Genomic DNA, 16,408 nt, shown 5'->3' on the forward strand with positions numbered 1-16,408 from the left:
CTTCCATCCTCCTTCCCTTTCTTCTCTTTTCCATCATCCCTTTCCATCCTAGTCCCTAGACTTTTCCCTCCCTTCCTGTCCCACCCCTTCTCTCTTCCATGCCCTCTCTTTCTTTTCTATCTCCTCTTCTCCATCTTTTCTCATTCCTTTCTCTCCCATCCTTAGCCTTTTCCCTCCCTCCCCAATTCCCCTTTTCCTCTCCTCCATCTTTTCCCTTTCTTCTCGTCTCTTTTCCACCATCCCTTTTTATCCCAGTCACCAGTCTTTTCTCTCCCTTCCTGTTCCATCTTTCCTTCATCCCTTCTCTCCATCCTCTTTCCCTTTCTTCTCTTTTTCATCATCCCTTTCTTTCTCAGTCCCTAACCTTTTTTTTCCCCCATCTCTTTTGCTTTTCACCTCCTTCTTTCCTCCATCCCTTCTCCCTTTCTCTTCATCTTTTTTCTCATCCCTTTCTCTCCCAGTCCCTAGCCTTTTGTCTCCCTCCTCTTTCCTTCTGCTTTTCATCTCTTTCCTTTCTCCATTTCTTCTCCCCTTTTCCTCCTCTCTTTTCCTTCATCCCTTCCTCTCCATCCCATTGTTTTCTCTCCTCCACCCTTTCTCTCTTCCTTTCTATCTCCTTTCCCTTTCTCCGCTTTTCTTATTCCTTCCTCTCCCAGTCCCTAGCCCTTCCCCTCACTCCCCATTTTCCTTCCTCCTTTCCTCCATCTTCTTTCCCTTTCTGTTCTTTCCCCTCATCTATTTCTCTCCCAGTCCCCCCTTTTCTCTCCCCATCCCATCACCTTTTCTTATTACCCTCTCTCCTCTACTTCTCCTCTCTTCTATCCCCTTCTCTCCTCTATCCCCTCTCCCTCTCTCTATCTTTTCTCTCATCCATTTCTCTGTCCTTAGCCTTTTCTCTCCCTCCTCATCCCTTCTGCTTCTCTCATCCCCTTCTCTCTTCCATTCCCTCTCCTTTTCTCTCTCTCTCTTTTTCATCCCTTTCTCTCACAGTCCCCAGTCTTTTCCTTCTCTCATTCACTTTTCTCCTCCGCCCCTTCTTCCATTCCCCCTTTCTTTTCTATCTCCTCTCCCTTTCTCTTCTCTATCTTTTCTCATTCCTTTCTCTCCCCATCCCTAGCCTTTTCCCTCCATTCTCTCATTCCCTTCTCTTCTTCACCCTCTTCTCTCCTCCATCCTGTTTCCCTTCTTTTTCATTATCCCTTTCTCTCCCAGTCCCCAGCCTTTTCTCTCCCCCCATGTCCCATCTCTTCTCTCATACATTTTCTCCATTCCCTTTCTCCTTTTCCTTCATCCCTTCCTCTCCATCTCATTTTCTCTGTTTTCTCTCCTCCACCCTTTCTCTCTTCCTTTCTATCTCCTTTCCCTTTCTCCGCTTTTCTTATTCCTTTCTCTTCCATCCCTAGCCTTTCCCCTCCCTCCCCATTTCTCTTCCTCCTTACCCTCTTCTCTCCTCTATCCTTTCCTTCTCTTTTCCCGCATCCCTATCCCAGTCCCTAGCCTTTTCCCTCCCTTCTCTTCTCTCCTCCATCCTGTTTCCCTTCTTTTTCATTATCCCTTTCTTTCCCAGTCCCTAACTTTTTCTTTTCCCCCTCATCCCTTCTGCTTCTCTCATCCTCTTCTCTCCTCCATCCCTTCTCCCTTTCTCTTCTCTCTTTTCCATCACCCCTTTCTATCCTAGTCCCTAGACTTTTCCCTTCCTTCCTGTCCCATCCCTTCCCATTCCTTTCTCTCCTCCATCCTCTTTCCTTTCTCCCCTTCTCTCATCCCTTTCTCTCCCAGCCCCCAGCCTTTTCCCTCCCCATCCCATCTCCTTCTCTCCCCTTCTCCTTTCTCCTCCACCTCTTCTCTCTATCCCCTTCTCTCCTCCATCCCCTCTTCCTTCTCTCTTTTCCTTGATCCCTTTCCCCCAGTCCCATTTTTACTCCTCCCAGCCCCCTTCTCTATTTGCTCATCCTCTTCTCTTTCAGTCCCACGTCTCCTCCCTTTCTTTCTCCTCCTACTCTATCCTTAACACTGGAGAACTGCAGTTCAGAGAGTTTGCAACATCAAAGCCACCCCACCCCCATCCCTACCCATTTTCTAGAGGGAAAAGCTGAGGCCTAAAAAAGAGCAGGGGTTTGCCCAGAGCCAGACAATGTCTCCAGGGGCGGAGAGGGGCCTTCAGCTGGGGTCTCTGTGTGTGCTGGGGGGTGGAGGTGGGGGCAGAAGCCTGTTTCTCTTCCTTACCCCCTAGCGCCTGGAGGCAGGGCAATGCATCCTGGCACGCCGGCGGCCTCCTGGCTCCCTGAGCCCGCACCCCAGGAGCTGTGCGCCTTCATGAGCGGGGTGGCTGCCCAGATCCTAAAGACCCTGCAGCCTCGGAAGACTCGGCCCCCCCGGAGAAAATCCACCCCGCGGAGATTCCCCTACAGTCCTCCGTACAGGTGAGAACTGGACCAAGGGCCCGCGGGGCAGCGGGGAGAGAAATGGGCGAGGTCAGAGACACGTCGAGTCAGATGAACAGGCCCGCGGAGGGGGGAAGAAACTGACCCTGAGAAGCAGGGACAGAAATAGAGACCAAGGGCCGGGCACAGCAAGGCACGGAGCCAGGCTCCGCGAGGATGGGGATGCGGAGGGGGCGGGACACGTGGGGCCACGGCATGGGGGAGGGGCGGTGCAGACCCCAGGCGGTGACCCAGCCCCTCCTCCCCGATCTACCCAGGAGTTCTGCCCACTGCCAGGACGCCACCCAACGGTGGGCCCGGGAGGGCCCAGGCCCCCAGGCCAGGCCCCGGCTCCCACGGCCGCCCTCCCCCTTCCTTGGGGTGGCCCAGGCCCTGGCGGCCCCCGAGAGTCCGGGCCCGGGGCTGGCCCTGAGTGCCTGGGATCTGCAGAGCCCGACGCACGAGCTGGCGGAGATCGTCCCTTTGGGCCCCGGGCCTTCCCTTCTTCCTGCAGTTACCGAAGACTCCTCCGGGTTTGTCCAGCTGCCCCCCGACCCCTCTGAGCCGCCGCTAGTGACTCTCCCCCCAATGATCGCAGATACCCAGGACCCAGGACCGTGCCCCACTATGGCCCGGGGGTCTCGGAAAGGGCCCCTGGCTGTGGGGACGTGGGTCCCGTCCTGCGGGAGCCCGGAGCTCTCCCGCCCCCTCCTCTGCTAGCTGCCCCCCGGGGGGGGGCGCTCCCTCCCGCCCCCAGCCCGGAGCCCGGCTCAGCAGGTGTTAAATAAATGCTAGCACCGAACGGACTCGAGTCTTTTCTTCGGGCGTTCAGGCCCCGCTTCCGCGCGCGCACGCGCAGATATGCTGCAGGCACTAGAGAAGGGGGGCGGGGACCATTCTGCCAGGTAGTTCTGCCGTGACCACACCTCGAGACTCCTCATTGGTCCACGGGACAGCGGACGGGCCGGGTTGGGGCTCCAGCCCCGGCCTCGGCCGGACAATAAGCCCCGTAACCTTGGCTCTCATGTCCCGCCTGCCTGCCGGCTCCCTCCAGCAGATCTCTCCACCTACGGCCAGGTAAGGGTCAGAGGTTAGCGGACCTGGTCTCTTTTCCTCGGACTTTTCTGTTTGACCCCGCCTCTCCCAGGATTTCAGGTTTCTAATTGGTGAAGCGGGATCTCCAGCTAACCAATAGAAGCGCCAAAGGCGGGACATAGAAGCGCCTTACCCCGAGCCCAGTGGGCCCTTAAGCACCGATTGGCTCTTCTGGCCCCGCCTACGCTCCGATTGGCCCCCTGCGCCGGGGGCGGGACGTCTCGTATTTCAGAGGAAATCGCGAAGGTCGAGGAGGCAGTGAGTAACCGGTGTTGCTGATTTCGGACCCCGGGGGCTGGGGCCAAGTGGGCAAGGGGCTCCGCTTCGAGTCCCGGGCCCCACCTCGCCTTCCCTCTCTACAGAGCGGGGTCCGGAGCGGTCCGGGGCGGCACGGCTCCCAGCCTCCTGTGACCCCTCCCCAGCGATGGCCGCAGCCCGCCCGGCCCTGGGCCGCGTGCTGCCCGGCTCCTCCATCCTCTTCCTGTGCGACATGCAGGAGAAATTCCGAGGCGTCATCTCCTTCTTCCCTCAGATCGTGGCCGTGTCCGCCCGCATGCTCCAGGTGCGGGCCCCGCCCCAGCTCTCTACCTGCCTGGCCAGGTTCTGGTACCACCTGAGCCCCCCCCCCCCCCGCAGGTATCTGGTACCACCTGAGCTCCCCAGGTGTCTAGTAAAATCTGACCCCTCAAGTGTCTGGTACCACCTGGCCTCCCAGGTGTCACCCTGACACCCCTATTCCCACTCCCACCCCCCTGTCTAGTGAAATCTGACCCCTCGTGTGTCTGGTACCACCTGACCCCCCACCCCCGCAGGTATCTGGTACCACCTGAGCTCCCCAGGTGTCTAGTACAACCTGACCCCTCAAGTGTCTGGTACCACCTGAGCCCCCCAGGTATCTAGTACGTGACCCCTCAGGTGTCTGGTACCACTGGAGCCTCCCAGGTGTCTGGTACTGCCTGACCCCACACCCCACCCCCACTCCCATCCCCACCCCCACCGTCTAGTAAAATCTGACCCCCTCAGATGTCTGGTACTACCTGATACCCCCAGGTGTCTGGTACTACCCGAGTCCCTCCAAATAATTGGTACCTGAGCCCCCCAGGTGTCTAGTACAACTGAACCCCTCAGGTGTCTGGTACTACTTGGGCCCCTCCAAATAACTGGTACCTGAGCCCCCCAGGTGCCTGGTACCACCTGGCCCCCCTCTAACTGTTTTATCCTCACCTACCCCCCCACTGTCATTCCCACCTGACTCCCCCTCCAGGTGTCTCGTCCCCACTTGACCCCCCACTTGTCCCCTGACCGCAGGTGGCCCGCGTGCTGGACATCCCCGTGATGCTGACAGAACAGTACCCCGAGGGCCTTGGTCCCACAGTGCCAGAGCTGGGGGCCCAGGGCATCCGAGCCGTGCCCAAGACGACCTTCAGCATGGTGGTGCCCGAGGTGGAGCGGCTGATGAAGGCCAAGCCGGGCCTGAAGTCGGTGCTGCTGTGCGGCATCGAGGCCCAAGCCTGTATCATGGTAGGCCCCCCCACCCCCCCCCCATGTCAGGTAGACCCTTGGGGTCGGCCCTGACCTCTGACCACTCCGCAGAGCACAGCCCTGGACCTGCTGGAGAGAGGCCTGGACGTGCACGTGGTGGCCGACGCCTGCTCCTCCCGAAGGTCAGTGAGCCGGTGCGGAGGGGCCCAGATCTGGGGGGCACTTGTGCAAAGAAGTAAATGAGGGAGTGGACTGTACCACCTGGCCCCCGGGTGGAGGGGAGGCCCCAGCGCGGCCGGAGCCCACTCCCCTTTGGACTGAACCAGCAGGCAGCCAGAAGAGGGAGGAGAGGTCCGGCTTCATCCCCCAACAGAAGTAAGCTCTGGTCCCGGGGTTACTGCTGTCAGTGTCACAGGCCTGCGCAGGATCCGCACCTTGTCCCTTCCTTGGCTCCCTCACAGAAGTCTGGACCTTCTAGCAGCACTCCCCTCCCCCAACCCGGGGCTCCTGGCCGTCAGCCCTCTCCTCCCCAAACCCATGTCGTTTGCCTCCCCCGGCCTAGCACTGTGCCCGGTACACAGCTGGAGCCTAATGGGTGTTGCTGTAATTCTGAGAGATCGGTCATCCAGCCACACTCCCGCCCCCATTTCCGAGAGCGAGGCCGGAGCCCAGGTCACCCAGCCCAGAGCCACCCCATCTCCCACCGTGGGGGAGGTGAGAGAGATCTCCAGGCGCTGTCACCCCACCCCCACCTCACTTCCTCTTCCAGTCAGGTGGATCGGTTGCTGGCTTTGTCCAGATGCGCCAGAGCGGGGTCTTCCTCACCACCAGCGAGTGCCTCATACTGCAGCTGGTGGGCGATTCTGCCCATCCCCGCTTCAAGGAGGTAACTCTCCCCCAGGCACTGGGCTCCCCTCCCCTCCCTCCTTGGGCCTGCAGCTCCCTCCCCCAATCCTGCGCTCGGCCCCGGGGGTTTATTCCTCCACTCTTCCTCTTCCTCTCTCTAGCCCACTCCTCCTGTCTCCACTTCTCCCCACTTCTTCCTCTTCCCTCCAGGTGCAGAGATTCATTAGGGAGCCAGCCCCCGATAGCGGCCTCCTCGGCTTGTTCCAGGGCCAGAGCCCCCTCCTCAGCTGAACACCTTCAGACCCTCCCCCCCCCCAAACACACACACCGAGTCAGCCTGGGCTCCCCTCTCCTGGGGGCGAAGGGCTCAGTCCCGGGAGAGGGGAAAGCTTCCCACTTGAGACGGACCCTCCCTCCCCACCCTCAGCGGAAAGCACCTGTCCCATTGGCCGACCACCTCCCTCTATGCAAATGTTCCTGGAGGAGAAGGAGAGGATTGGCTGAGCTCTAGAGGGGGCGGACTGGGGGGAGGTGACCCTCGAAGCCGAGTTCGGGGAATAAAAGCTTTCTTCCACATATGGACGAAACCATTCTTGATTACGGGAGGGGGCGCGGGGGAGGAAGGGGCCATTGGGAACTGGTGGGGGGGTCCTCAGAGATTTAGAGATGCTCAGAGACGAGAGACGCGTGGCGGCTATACCGAGATACTTGGCGACAGGGAGGGGCAGGCAGGGGGCCGTCGGGGGCAGGACTGGGCGCGGAGGATAAGCCCGTCTGTCCCGAGATCCGGAAGCCCGACATCCGTAAAGCCAGGTGAGCTACAGAGAAAGGGGGAGGGGGGGCGAGTCCACAGCACGTCAGCTCCGGAGTCCAGGCGCCCATCGGCCCCCTTTGCCGCCGTCAGCGCCCCCCTCCCCAGAGACCCAGGCATCCGCGTTCCTAACGCCCCCAAGAGAGATCCAGACACCCGAACTCGATCTCCCCCCCCCCCGACAGACCCAGGCATCCGAGCTCCTAACCCCCGCCCCCTCAGAGACCCGGGCATCCCTTCTCCGCAATCTTGGTAGCCTTCAGGGGCTCGGAAGTCCCGGGGCGCAGCCTCCTGCCTCGGGCGGCCGCGTCAGGAATTCAGCCCCTTTGGGGGAACGTTGCTTTTCCCCCTCCAAGTTCTTCCTTTCTCGGGCCCCCGGGCCCCCTCATCCCCTCTCGCAGGTGGCGTGATCCCTGGTCTCCCTTCAAAGCCCCCCAGGCATCCTTGGTACCCAAGCCATATTCTCCTCCCGGGACTCGGGCAACCTGCTCTCTCCTTCCTACCCCGCTCCCCCGAGAGTCCTGACCTCAGCCCCCGCCGCAAGGACCCCGGAACCCTGGACCCCATACCTATGCAGAAGCCTGCCTCCCTCCCCAGGCCCGCGCTCCCATCTCCATGGCAACAGGAGTCTATTCTGCGCCTGGAACAACCCGCTTCTGCCGCAGCCGTGGCCCTCCCCCCCACTTTCCCCTTCCCGTCCCCCACCCCAGCTCCCGGAAGGGAAGGGGCTCTTTGAGTCTGTCTGCCATTGTCGCCCCCCTCCTCACGCCGAGCCCCCCCAGGCAGGGAGAAATGGAGGGGAGATGACAGGCCGGGGCTGAGGTGCCTAGAACAAAGAAAGACGATGGAGCCTGAGACGAAAGGACCCTAGCATAGGAAGGCACGCAGCCTGGGGGGGGTACTGGGGGGGGGCAATAAACGGGCGCTGCCCTGCTTCCTCCCGGCTCAGCCTGCAGCGGCCAGAACCCCGCCCCCACTCTGCTGCTCCAGGACCCTTCCGTCTGGCTGTCCAGAAGCCCACTCGTGTCCCCCCATGCCATGGCCAGCGGCTCCCGTCCTTTGCCCCTGCCGTTCCGAAGGCTTCCTTCTTCCCAACCCTAAATCCTCCCCCGGAGCCCCTAGAATCTGCACAGAGCCACACACCCCCCAAGTGCCCCAGCTCCCACCTAGCCACCCACACACAGGCACACAGACGGGGCTCTGCCCCCCCCCCCACACACACACACAAAGATACACAGGGAGCGAGCTCGCACCGACACCGCTCACAACGCTCGGCCGCTTCCCTCCCTCACACGCTCCCCAGGCTGAAGCTGTGGGCAATTGGCAAAGCCGGGTAAGGAGGGGGGGCCGGAGCCCCCGCCCAGCCCCTGTCCGTCTCTGTGGCCCTGCTCCCAGCTGGGGGATGGGCAAGGGGGGCGTTGAATCTCTGCTTTGGCATAAGCAGGTGGAGGAGCGCAGACGGGGGCCAGCGGAGGAGACGGGGGCTAGGGGGCCATTGGAGCTCTCCACCCAACACTCCCGGGAAGCCCGGGCCGGTGGCAGGGGGCCAAGAGCTCGCGGGTGAGAGCGGCCTGGCCCTGCCCCTCCCTCCCCTGCCTCGCCTCCCCCTCCATCCCCGGCTTCGTTTCCCTCGCTGTTTCTAAGTGTCTCCCACATCTCAGTCTGCGTCGTCTCCTTTGTCTGCCCCTCTCGGCTCTCCTGCTTCTCACTCTGGGGCCGGGAGGTGGCCGCCTCTCCCGGCTGAGGCTAGTGGGGGCCCGGGGGACAGATGTGGCCGCCACTCTCTGTAGCCGCCCCCACCAAAGACCACCGGAGGCTAAGGGGGAGCAGAAGGAAGGGGGTCCGTCTGCCGGCCGGGGACTTTGGGGGAGGGGGATTCTGTGTGTGTCCGGGGCCCCGTTTGGGGGAGGGGGCACCCCACCCCCGCTGTGACTTGGGCGGCCGGAGCTGTGCCCAGGTGTTTCTGGGGATTGTGATTGCGGTGGCTGGGGGTGGGGGATGGGTTCCTGCCTGTGGGAACCAAGTGTGCACCTGTGTATGCGGATGCGTCTGTCACTGCGTGTGCGCGCGTGAGTGTGAGCGCGCGTGTGCGTGTGCCGCGGGACCGGAGAGCTCCCGTCCGGGAGGGGAAGTGCGGCGGCCACAAGTAGTGTCTGGCCTGCAGCCGGGCCCCCGGGGCGCGGAGGAGGCGCGCGGCCGTCGGGCCGGACCGCGCTGCCGGGGGCAGAGCGTGGCCGGGGCCGCCGGCGGTGTCTGTCAGCGTCTGGGGGGGGCTGGCTGCCTGGGTGGGTGGCTGCCATGGAAACAGGTGGCAGAAAGGCCGGGGCGCTGTCCAAGGTGACGGCCCGGCCCTGCCTGGGGGGAAGGGCTGCTTCCACCTCCTCCTAGCCCCGCCCCGCCAGCTCTGGCGGCTGCTTCCCATCTGGGCCTCCCTGGGCCTCGGCTCTTTGTCGCTGCTCCCTCTGTCTCCCCTCCGGGGAGAGGCAGGTGGCAGAGGAGCCCAGCGGCTCGTTGTCCTGCCCGGCCCCATCCTCTTCCTTTGCCCACTCTCTGGCGGCCGGGCCTGAGCCCTGTCTGGGTGCTCCCCCAGCAGTCTGCGGGGTCCTTCCCCCGCCCAGCCCGCCTCCTCCTCTGGGGCCCTCCCCGTGTCCCCGCGGCCAGCCCCCTCTCGTCTCCGGCCCCTCCGTGGCTCACGTCTCTCCTCTTCTCTCCCGCAGCGCCAAGCCTTGCTGCGGCCATGCCTCCCGCCCTGTTCCTGTGGCCCCTCCTCCTGGCCTGCGCCCTGGGCCCGGCCCCCGCTCTGGCCCACCTGCCCAACGGCACCACCGGCCCGGCGGCCACGGGCCCCCTCCCGGCCCTGTTGGCCCACCTGCGCAGGCTGACGGGGGCCGTGACGGGGGGCGGCGGCGGGGGCGGCGGCGGGCCCGGCAACGGGACCTCGGGGGGCGGGGGGCAGGCGGCCCGGGCGCCCCTGCCCGCAGAGCTGTGCCACGGCTACTACGATGTCATGGGCCAGTACGACGCCACCTTCAACTGCAGCACCGGCTCCTTCCGCTTCTGCTGCGGCACCTGCTACTACCGCTTCTGCTGCGAGCACCGCCACATGCGCCTGGCGCAGGCCTCCTGCTCCAACTACGACACCCCGGTCTGGGCGTACACCCCGCAGCCCTCCGACGCCGGGGGGCCCGGGGCGGGCGGCAACGGCGGGGGGCCCGGGCCCGGTCAGCCGGGCTGGCTGGATGGGAACCGGGCGGGGGCCGGAGCCGGAGGGGCCGGGGGCAGGGGCGGTGAGGGGCCGGGGGGCAGCACGGCCTACGTGGTGTGCGGCGTCATCAGCTTCGCCCTGGCCGTGGGCGTGGGCGCCAAGGTGGCCTTCAGCAAAGCCTCCCGGGCTCCCCGGGCTCACCGGGAGATCAACGTGCCCAGGTATCCCCACCGGGGCCGGGCGGGGGATGCTGGGGCTGCAGAGGGGGGGCTGCGGGAGCCCGGGCCAGCCCGAGGGGCTTCCGGGCATCAGGACCCAGCTGCCCGCGGGCAGAACAGCCAGGAGGTGGGGGGGCCTGCTGCAGGTTTGCATGCCCTAGACCTGTACCCCAGAGCGGGACCCCCTGGGGTAACATGCTGTGCGGGGGTGAGAAGGGGAGGATCAGTGCAGGGACCCAGAGCCTCTGGGGACACGTGGGGGGACACGTGCAGGGCCCCCAGATGAGGGGGGATGGAGCGCCAGGGCCGAGGGGGTGGCTACAGGGGCTTGCCCGGCCAGCAGAGACTGGCTACACCGCCAGCCTTAGGCAGCCACTGGCTTCCTCCAGAAATTGCCTCAGCTCTAGCCACTGCTCAGGCCGGGGGCCTCAGGTAAACGCCCAGGAGGCCAGGTGCCAAGAAGCCGCCCGGGATGGCACCGAGCGAGGGCCAGCCAGGCGGGGGCAGGGGAGGAGAGAGCAGAGGGACCTCAGCCCGGGAGGGCAGGGGCTGGGCCCCCGGGGGGGTTGGGACCCAACGCCCCTGACCTCTCTGCACCCCCTGCTTCAGGGCCCTGGTGGATATCCTGAGGCATCAGGCGGGCCCCACCACCCGTCCTGACCGGGCAAGGAGCAGTTCCTTGACCCCAGGCCTGGGGGGACCCGACAGCATCCCGCCCCGTCCCCCCAAAAACCTCTATAATCCCGTCAAGGCCTCCAACCACGGTAAGCCTGGGGCCCCGGGGGTCCCATCATCCCTGGCTCCCCCTGCCGTCCTGGCCTTCCCACAATCCCTCTCAGGCCCTTGCCTCTCTGCCTCTGCTCCCCATCGCCTCCCCCACAAGCGCCCATCCTCCCTGCCGCCTCCTCACTCCGTTGCTCAGGCCCTTCCCCTTCCCTCCTCCCAGCCGGAAACTTCCAGCTTCCGCCTGCCTTCTCCCGTCCTCCCCCTCCTCCTCTGCCTCCCCAGCCCCTTCCCCTGCCCTCTGGTTCCCTCAGACTTTTCTTGGCTTACACCGACCCATCTAGGGGCCGCATGGAGCGTCCGGGTCCGACTCCGAAGCTGGCTGGGCCTTAGCTTCCCCTTCTGGAAAATGGGGCCATTGTGGCTGTGGTCTTCACCTTCCTGGGGGTGGCTGCAGAGTACTAGGGCTGGGAGCCCGGGGGCAATGAGGGGGGCCCTCAGTCCTTTTGGGGGCTCTCCAAAGACAGGGTGAGGGCGATTATTCCTGAGCTAATGTGGAGCCTCCTCTTCCCACACAGACACGTTGCATCATAATTACATCCACCTCAATGTCAACAGCCCCAAACATCACGCTGCCACCCTGGGTATGGCGGGGCGCCCCTGGGGGGGGAAGGGAGACCCTGGGGGGGAGGGGAGAGGGGAAAGGAAGGGGGAGGGGGAGGGGAAGAGAAGGGGAGGAGGAGGAGAGAAGGGGAGGAGGAGAAGGGAAGGGGAGCGGGAGGCCGCCCAGCCAGGCTGCGGGCTCCAACGGGCCTCCTTCTGCCGCTGCCCCCTTTGGTCCCAGACTGGCGGGCCCAGCCCCCGCCCAGCCCGGCCCTCCATTACTCAACGCTCTCCTGCTCGAGGTCCTTCCACAACCTCTCCCACCTGCCCCCTTCCTACGAGGCGGCCGTCAAGTCGGAGCTCAGCCGCTACTCCTCCCTCAAGAGACTTGGTGAGGCCCAACCGGGGCTGGGATGGGGGGCTGCGGGGGCCCCCGGGCCGCTGGGGGTGGAGGACCAGAGCTTCCCTCTCTCCAAAGCTGGGGGTGGGGTTTGAGGATCTCCGGGTGGCTGCTGGCCTCGGTCCTGCCTGACTCCCCCCTGCCCGCCCCTCCTCCCTTTGCCCGATGGCGGGTCTCTGTCCTCCCTGATGGAGCCCTTCCGGGTCTCCTTCCGGGCCGCTTCCCCTTCCTGGGAGGGGGCGAGGGCCGCTACTCCCTTGGAGCGGGGGTCGGGAGCCCGCGGGGCGCAGGGAGGCCGGGGAGCTGACAGCCCCGGTTCCCCGCTTTGCGCAGCCGAGAAGGACCTGGACGACGCCTACATGAAGCGGAGGCACATGGCCGAGCTGCCCCGCGGGACGCTGCCCCTGCACGCCATGCGCCGGCCGGGCACCGGGGGCGGTGGCTACGGCGGGGCCGGAGAAGGCTGGGGCAGCCCCGAGGAGCAGGCCCCGATGCCCAACCCCCGCCGCGTCATGTCCCAGGAGCACCTGCTGTCCGACAGCGGCCGGGGCTCCCACTACGAGTTCACGCTGCCCCGGGCCCGCCTGGTCTCCCAAGAGCGCCTGTTGCTCTCCTCCCCCGAGGCCCTCCAGAGCCAGGAGCGGCTCCTGTCCCCGCCCCGGAGCCCCGCCCCGCCTCCAGACCCGCCCCGAGGGGGCCTGGCGGCCTCCCACACCAACCTGCTCCTGGGGCCCGGCCCCCCCACGCCCCTGCACGGGCTGCCCCCTCCCCTCCACGCCCACCACGCCCACCACGCCCACCACCTGCGCCACGGCCTGTCCCCCTCGGCCTGGGGGGGCATGGGGCCCGAGGCGGGGGGCGGGGGAGGCACGCTGGCCCGGCGCCCGGCCTTCCAGCACCAGGGAGGCCTGGAGACCCTCCAGTTCATCCCCGGCCACCACCACCCACAGCACCTGCGCACAGCCAGCAAGAATGAGGTGACGGTCTGAGGGCCCGAAGCTGGCCCTCCCGGAGGCGCCCACCGCGCGAGGCCCGGCCAGGCTGCCCGGCCGCCGGGGGCCGCGGGGGCCTCGCCTCTGGGGCTCCGCCCCGGCCAGCGCGTCCCTTCTGCGCCACGAGCTCCAGAGGCTCCGGGCCTTCCTGGACCTCGCCCCCGCCACTCTCCCCTTGTCCCCGGTGATCGCCTTCTCGTGACATCACTGCCAAAGCCTTCGCCCCTTCCACGTGTTCCTCTCCCCCCGACGGCGTCTCCGGAGGCCCCCTCCCGACTCACCCCGAGGCTCCTGGGTGTCCCGAGGTGCTAGAGGCTCCCCCCCCCGCTGCTAGCCCCCTCGCCCACGGCGCCCCCTCCCGGGCACGTGGCCCTCCACGCGGCCATCGGCAGATCTCCGCCCCTCCCTGCTCCACCACGCCCATCTCTGCGACGCCACCCGGGCCGCCCGGGCTCCTTCCCTGCGGAGCGTTCTCCTGGGGGTTCCGACCCTCTTGGGAGGCGACCCGGGAGCAGCGGGGGTCAGCAGGAGACTGGCCACGCCCCGCTGCGTTCCCGCCGGGCCCTTCCGTGGTGTCATTTCCCAGAGGCCCCTCCCCGCTCCCGTTCCTTCCTGGGATTTGGGCCTGAGGACTCCCACCGCCCCCCGAGAGTGTGAACTCGCTGCCATCGCACGGGGGCGTTGGGGGAGCCTGGCCCTTAGCCCAGCCCTCTGGGCCCCGGCTCAGGCCTCTCCCCCTCGGCCGTCCGGCCTTCCTCCCTCCGGGTCCTCCTCAGAGGAGCCAGGGAAGGCGGCAGCTGGAGCCCCCGATGGCCGGCCATCTCGTCCAGCCCCGGCCGCCACCTCCCGCCCGATGAGGGCGCTCGCAGCCTCTTCTCGAAGCCTCCAGGGAGCGACCCGCGCGTCTCTTGGGCTTGGGGGCAGCTCTCGTCGGGGACTTCTTCGCGGGATCGGGGCCCACTCAGCATCTTTGCAGGCCCCGCCACCCCAGCTCCGGCCTCGGGGCAAATGGAAGAAATCTCGTTCGTTCTGAGACAGCCCCCCGTTCCCCACCCCCTGTCCCCCCCCAGCCTCCCCGCTCAAGTCACGCTGTCCTCTCAAAGGACGTCTCCCGGTGGCCCCGGGCTGTCCTGGCTGATCCGGGTCCTCCTTGCCCGGGGGCTCCCAGAACCGCGCCCAGCCTTGTGGGCGCGCCCTGACCAGGCAGCGAGCAGCCGGACTCGCCTCGCCTTCCCGCAGCCCCGGGGGCTCCCCACCCGGCAGCCTGACGGAGGCGGCTTCCTCGGCCCGGGGCCGGCCTGAGGGTCTGGGTCCCCGGGGCGTCCTCCTGCGCCTCGGGCCCCCGGCTTGAAGGCCCCCGCCCCCAGCCTGGGGGCCTCCCCTGGGACGGGCGGTCGCTTCCTTCCTGCCGGTCCCCGGGGCCCGTGTCGCGCCTCCCTCCGGTGACCGGTGTCGCCGCTGCTGTCCGGACGGCTGCCTCGATGACGTCGCCTCCTCGGGGACCCTCCCCCCCAGCGGATGTCACTGCTCACGGGCCTGGCCGAGAGTGACCCGGCCCCCCGGCGGGTGGGGCGGCTCGTGTCTGCCTGCGGGGGCGCTTCCTCCCCGCCGAGGATGTCCTGGCCTCCCTCGGAGATTCCTGCTCCGGGGGCTTGGGGAGCGGCCCCTTCTCCGTGAAATCACTGCCTCTTTGCCCTCACTGCCGTGAGCTCTGCCCCCTCTGACTGCCTCGACCTCCGGCCCCCCCTCCCGGACTCGGGCTTCCCCTTTGGGGCTGGGGGTGGGCAGAGGGAAGCCTGGAGGAGCCGGCAGGGGCTGAGACCATTCTTAAGGCATCTCCCCTTCCCCTCCCCCAGGGAGCCTTTCTGGTGTTTGGGGGCTCCCCCATTCCCCACGCACAACTCATCCTCCCCTTGTACATAGCCATGATTTGGGGGTGCCTATACCCCAACACTAAAGGGCTAAACCCTCCCCAGCCCCAGGGCAAGGTGGGGGGCTCCTCTCCCCGACCGTCCCCAGCCCTCCCCCCAATGCCTGCACTTCTGCCCTCAGCTCCAGCTGCACCTTAGTGGTGAGACCAGGCCCTTGGCAGGGCGGGGGAGGAGCCGGCGCTGCCCGGCAGGACTCCTTTGTGCGAGGCCCCCGGGCCCACGCCCCACAGCCCACTCCATGGGGCCTCCCAGCCTTCCCCACTCCAGAACTCTCTCTTCCGTTTGTCCCCCACCCCCATTCTGCTCCCTCCCTTTGTTTCCCTCTCAAGGACCCAGGTGGGCACTAGCCCATCTGCCCGGGGTGCCCGCGCCCCCTTGATGATTATAAGCCATAATGGGAAAAGGCCAGGGCAGGGGGGGAGGGGGGATGGAGCGGGACAGGCTTTGGGAGCAGAGCAAAGCTGCAGGAATCCAGCCTCTCCCACCCCAGGACACTTTGGACCTTTTCTGTTCTGGAATTGCTGGGGTGGAGGAGGGAGGAGGGAGCACTCCGTGGGAGAGGACGCCCCAGCCCTCGCCCCGTGGGAGAGCAGCTCCAGCCCTCGCCCCGTGGGAGAGCAGCTCCAGCCCTCGCCCCGTGGGAGAGCAGCTCCAGCCCTCGCCCCGTGGGAGAGCAGCTCCAGCCCTCGCCTCTCCCTCTCTGCTCTCCGCCTGAGTGAAGCCAGAGTTGTATCTTTGAGATTTTTGGAATAAACAGGTGTTTTCCTGCTTCCTGTTTCAGGAGGCTCTGTTTTTACTGACCATGGGAGCTCTGGTGCTAGGGAAAGTCTGACCCTTCTCCAGCATATGGAGGGTCTCTGGTGTGCGACTTCTGCCTCTGACCCACTCATGCCCCGCTAACTCCATCTCAGCCCTCCATCCCGGCCCCCTCATCCTGGCCCCGTCTCAGCCTCCATCCCGCCCCCTCATCCTGGCCCCGTCTCAGCCCTCCATCCTGATCCCTTCTTGGCCCCCCATCCCAGCCCCATCTCGGCCCCATCTGGGCCCCCCCCCATCCCGCCCTGTCCTGGTCCCGTCTCAGCCCTCCATCCCGGCCCCCTCATCCTGGCCCCGTCTCAGCCCTCCATCTTGATCCCTTCTTGGCCCCCCCATCCCAGCCCCATCTGGGCCCCCCCCCCCATCCCGGCCCTGTCCTGGTCCCGTCTCAGCCCTCCATCCCGGCCCCGTCTCAGCCCCTCTGTCCCCACTCTGTCTCGGCCCCTCCATCTCATTTGCTCCATCTGGGAAAGGAGGGCTTGGACCACATGATTTCTGAGAACCCGAGGAAACCCTCCCGTAAAGCTCCATAAACCCGAAGGCGAGCAGCTCTGCTGGAGGAGCCAGAGTACTCGCTGAGCACGGGGAGCCCGGGAGCGCCTCCGAGCCGTGCGGACTTCCCTTAAGCAGATGGTCCCGGAGGATGTTCTCTGGCCCACTTTAAGCACATGCGTAGGACGGCCGGGGCTGTCCCCAGGCACCCCATCCCAGGTCCTTCGGAAGATCCCTGCTCGGTGCAATAAGTTACGCGTGGCCAGGAGCCGCTCCAGCTGCCCCCCCGGGGGAGGAGAGCTAGGGCCGCTGTTCTCCATCCCCCAGACACCCCCGTGGTGAATCTGTCTTTGCTTGGGGAGCCTCCAGCT

General features: G+C 65.8%; 3 protein-coding genes and 1 long non-coding RNA gene across 6 annotated transcripts; 3 read left to right on the top strand and 1 right to left on the bottom strand.

Annotated features, from left to right (window-relative positions):
* The first annotated feature begins 2,250 nt into the window (after nucleotides 1-2,250).
* On the top strand, nucleotides 2,251-3,225 carry C3H19orf85 (chromosome 3 C19orf85 homolog). The gene is made up of 2 exons (XM_051990081.1): nucleotides 2,251-2,423; nucleotides 2,702-3,225. Exons 1-2 carry the CDS (start codon nucleotides 2,251-2,253, stop codon nucleotides 3,141-3,143), a joined length of 615 nt encoding a protein of 204 aa, XP_051846041.1. The 3' UTR covers nucleotides 3,144-3,225.
* A 557-nt stretch (nucleotides 3,226-3,782) lies between these two features.
* On the top strand, nucleotides 3,783-6,224 carry ISOC2 (isochorismatase domain containing 2). Its single transcript, XM_051990080.1, is given in 6 exon segments — nucleotides 3,783-4,080; nucleotides 4,827-5,039; nucleotides 5,112-5,182; nucleotides 5,770-5,792; nucleotides 5,795-5,886; nucleotides 6,057-6,224. Coding segments are annotated over 6 exon segments (618 nt in total). The 5' UTR covers nucleotides 3,783-3,942; the 3' UTR covers nucleotides 6,138-6,224.
* Nucleotides 6,225-6,352: 128 nt separating this feature from the next.
* SHISA7 (shisa family member 7) lies at nucleotides 6,353-15,498 on the top strand. 3 transcript variants are annotated; one of them, XM_051990077.1, is made up of 6 exons: nucleotides 6,353-6,659; nucleotides 9,375-10,083; nucleotides 10,690-10,844; nucleotides 11,382-11,447; nucleotides 11,648-11,797; nucleotides 12,140-15,498. In XM_051990077.1, exons 2-6 carry the CDS (start codon nucleotides 9,395-9,397, stop codon nucleotides 12,793-12,795), a joined length of 1,716 nt encoding a protein of 571 aa, XP_051846037.1. In that variant the 5' UTR covers nucleotides 6,353-6,659; nucleotides 9,375-9,394; the 3' UTR covers nucleotides 12,796-15,498. The 3 variants fall into 3 exon arrangements, with proteins under 3 accessions (XP_051846037.1, XP_051846038.1, XP_051846039.1); XM_051990078.1 differs by lacking the exon at nucleotides 6,353-6,659 and adding an exon at nucleotides 7,892-7,990; XM_051990079.1 differs by lacking the exon at nucleotides 6,353-6,659 and adding an exon at nucleotides 8,151-8,497.
* On the bottom strand, nucleotides 6,423-7,379 carry LOC127556710 (uncharacterized). The gene is made up of 2 exons (XR_007952500.1): nucleotides 7,227-7,379; nucleotides 6,423-6,664 (listed from the first exon to the last, which is right to left on the bottom strand). It is a non-coding gene; the product is annotated as an uncharacterized LOC127556710 (long non-coding RNA).
* Nucleotides 15,499-16,408: the final 910 nt, after the last annotated feature.

The sequence above is a fragment of the Antechinus flavipes genome, chromosome 3, assembly GCF_016432865.1.
Source record: "Antechinus flavipes isolate AdamAnt ecotype Samford, QLD, Australia chromosome 3, AdamAnt_v2, whole genome shotgun sequence".
In the NCBI taxonomy this organism is placed as follows: domain Eukaryota; kingdom Metazoa; phylum Chordata; class Mammalia; order Dasyuromorphia; family Dasyuridae; genus Antechinus; species Antechinus flavipes.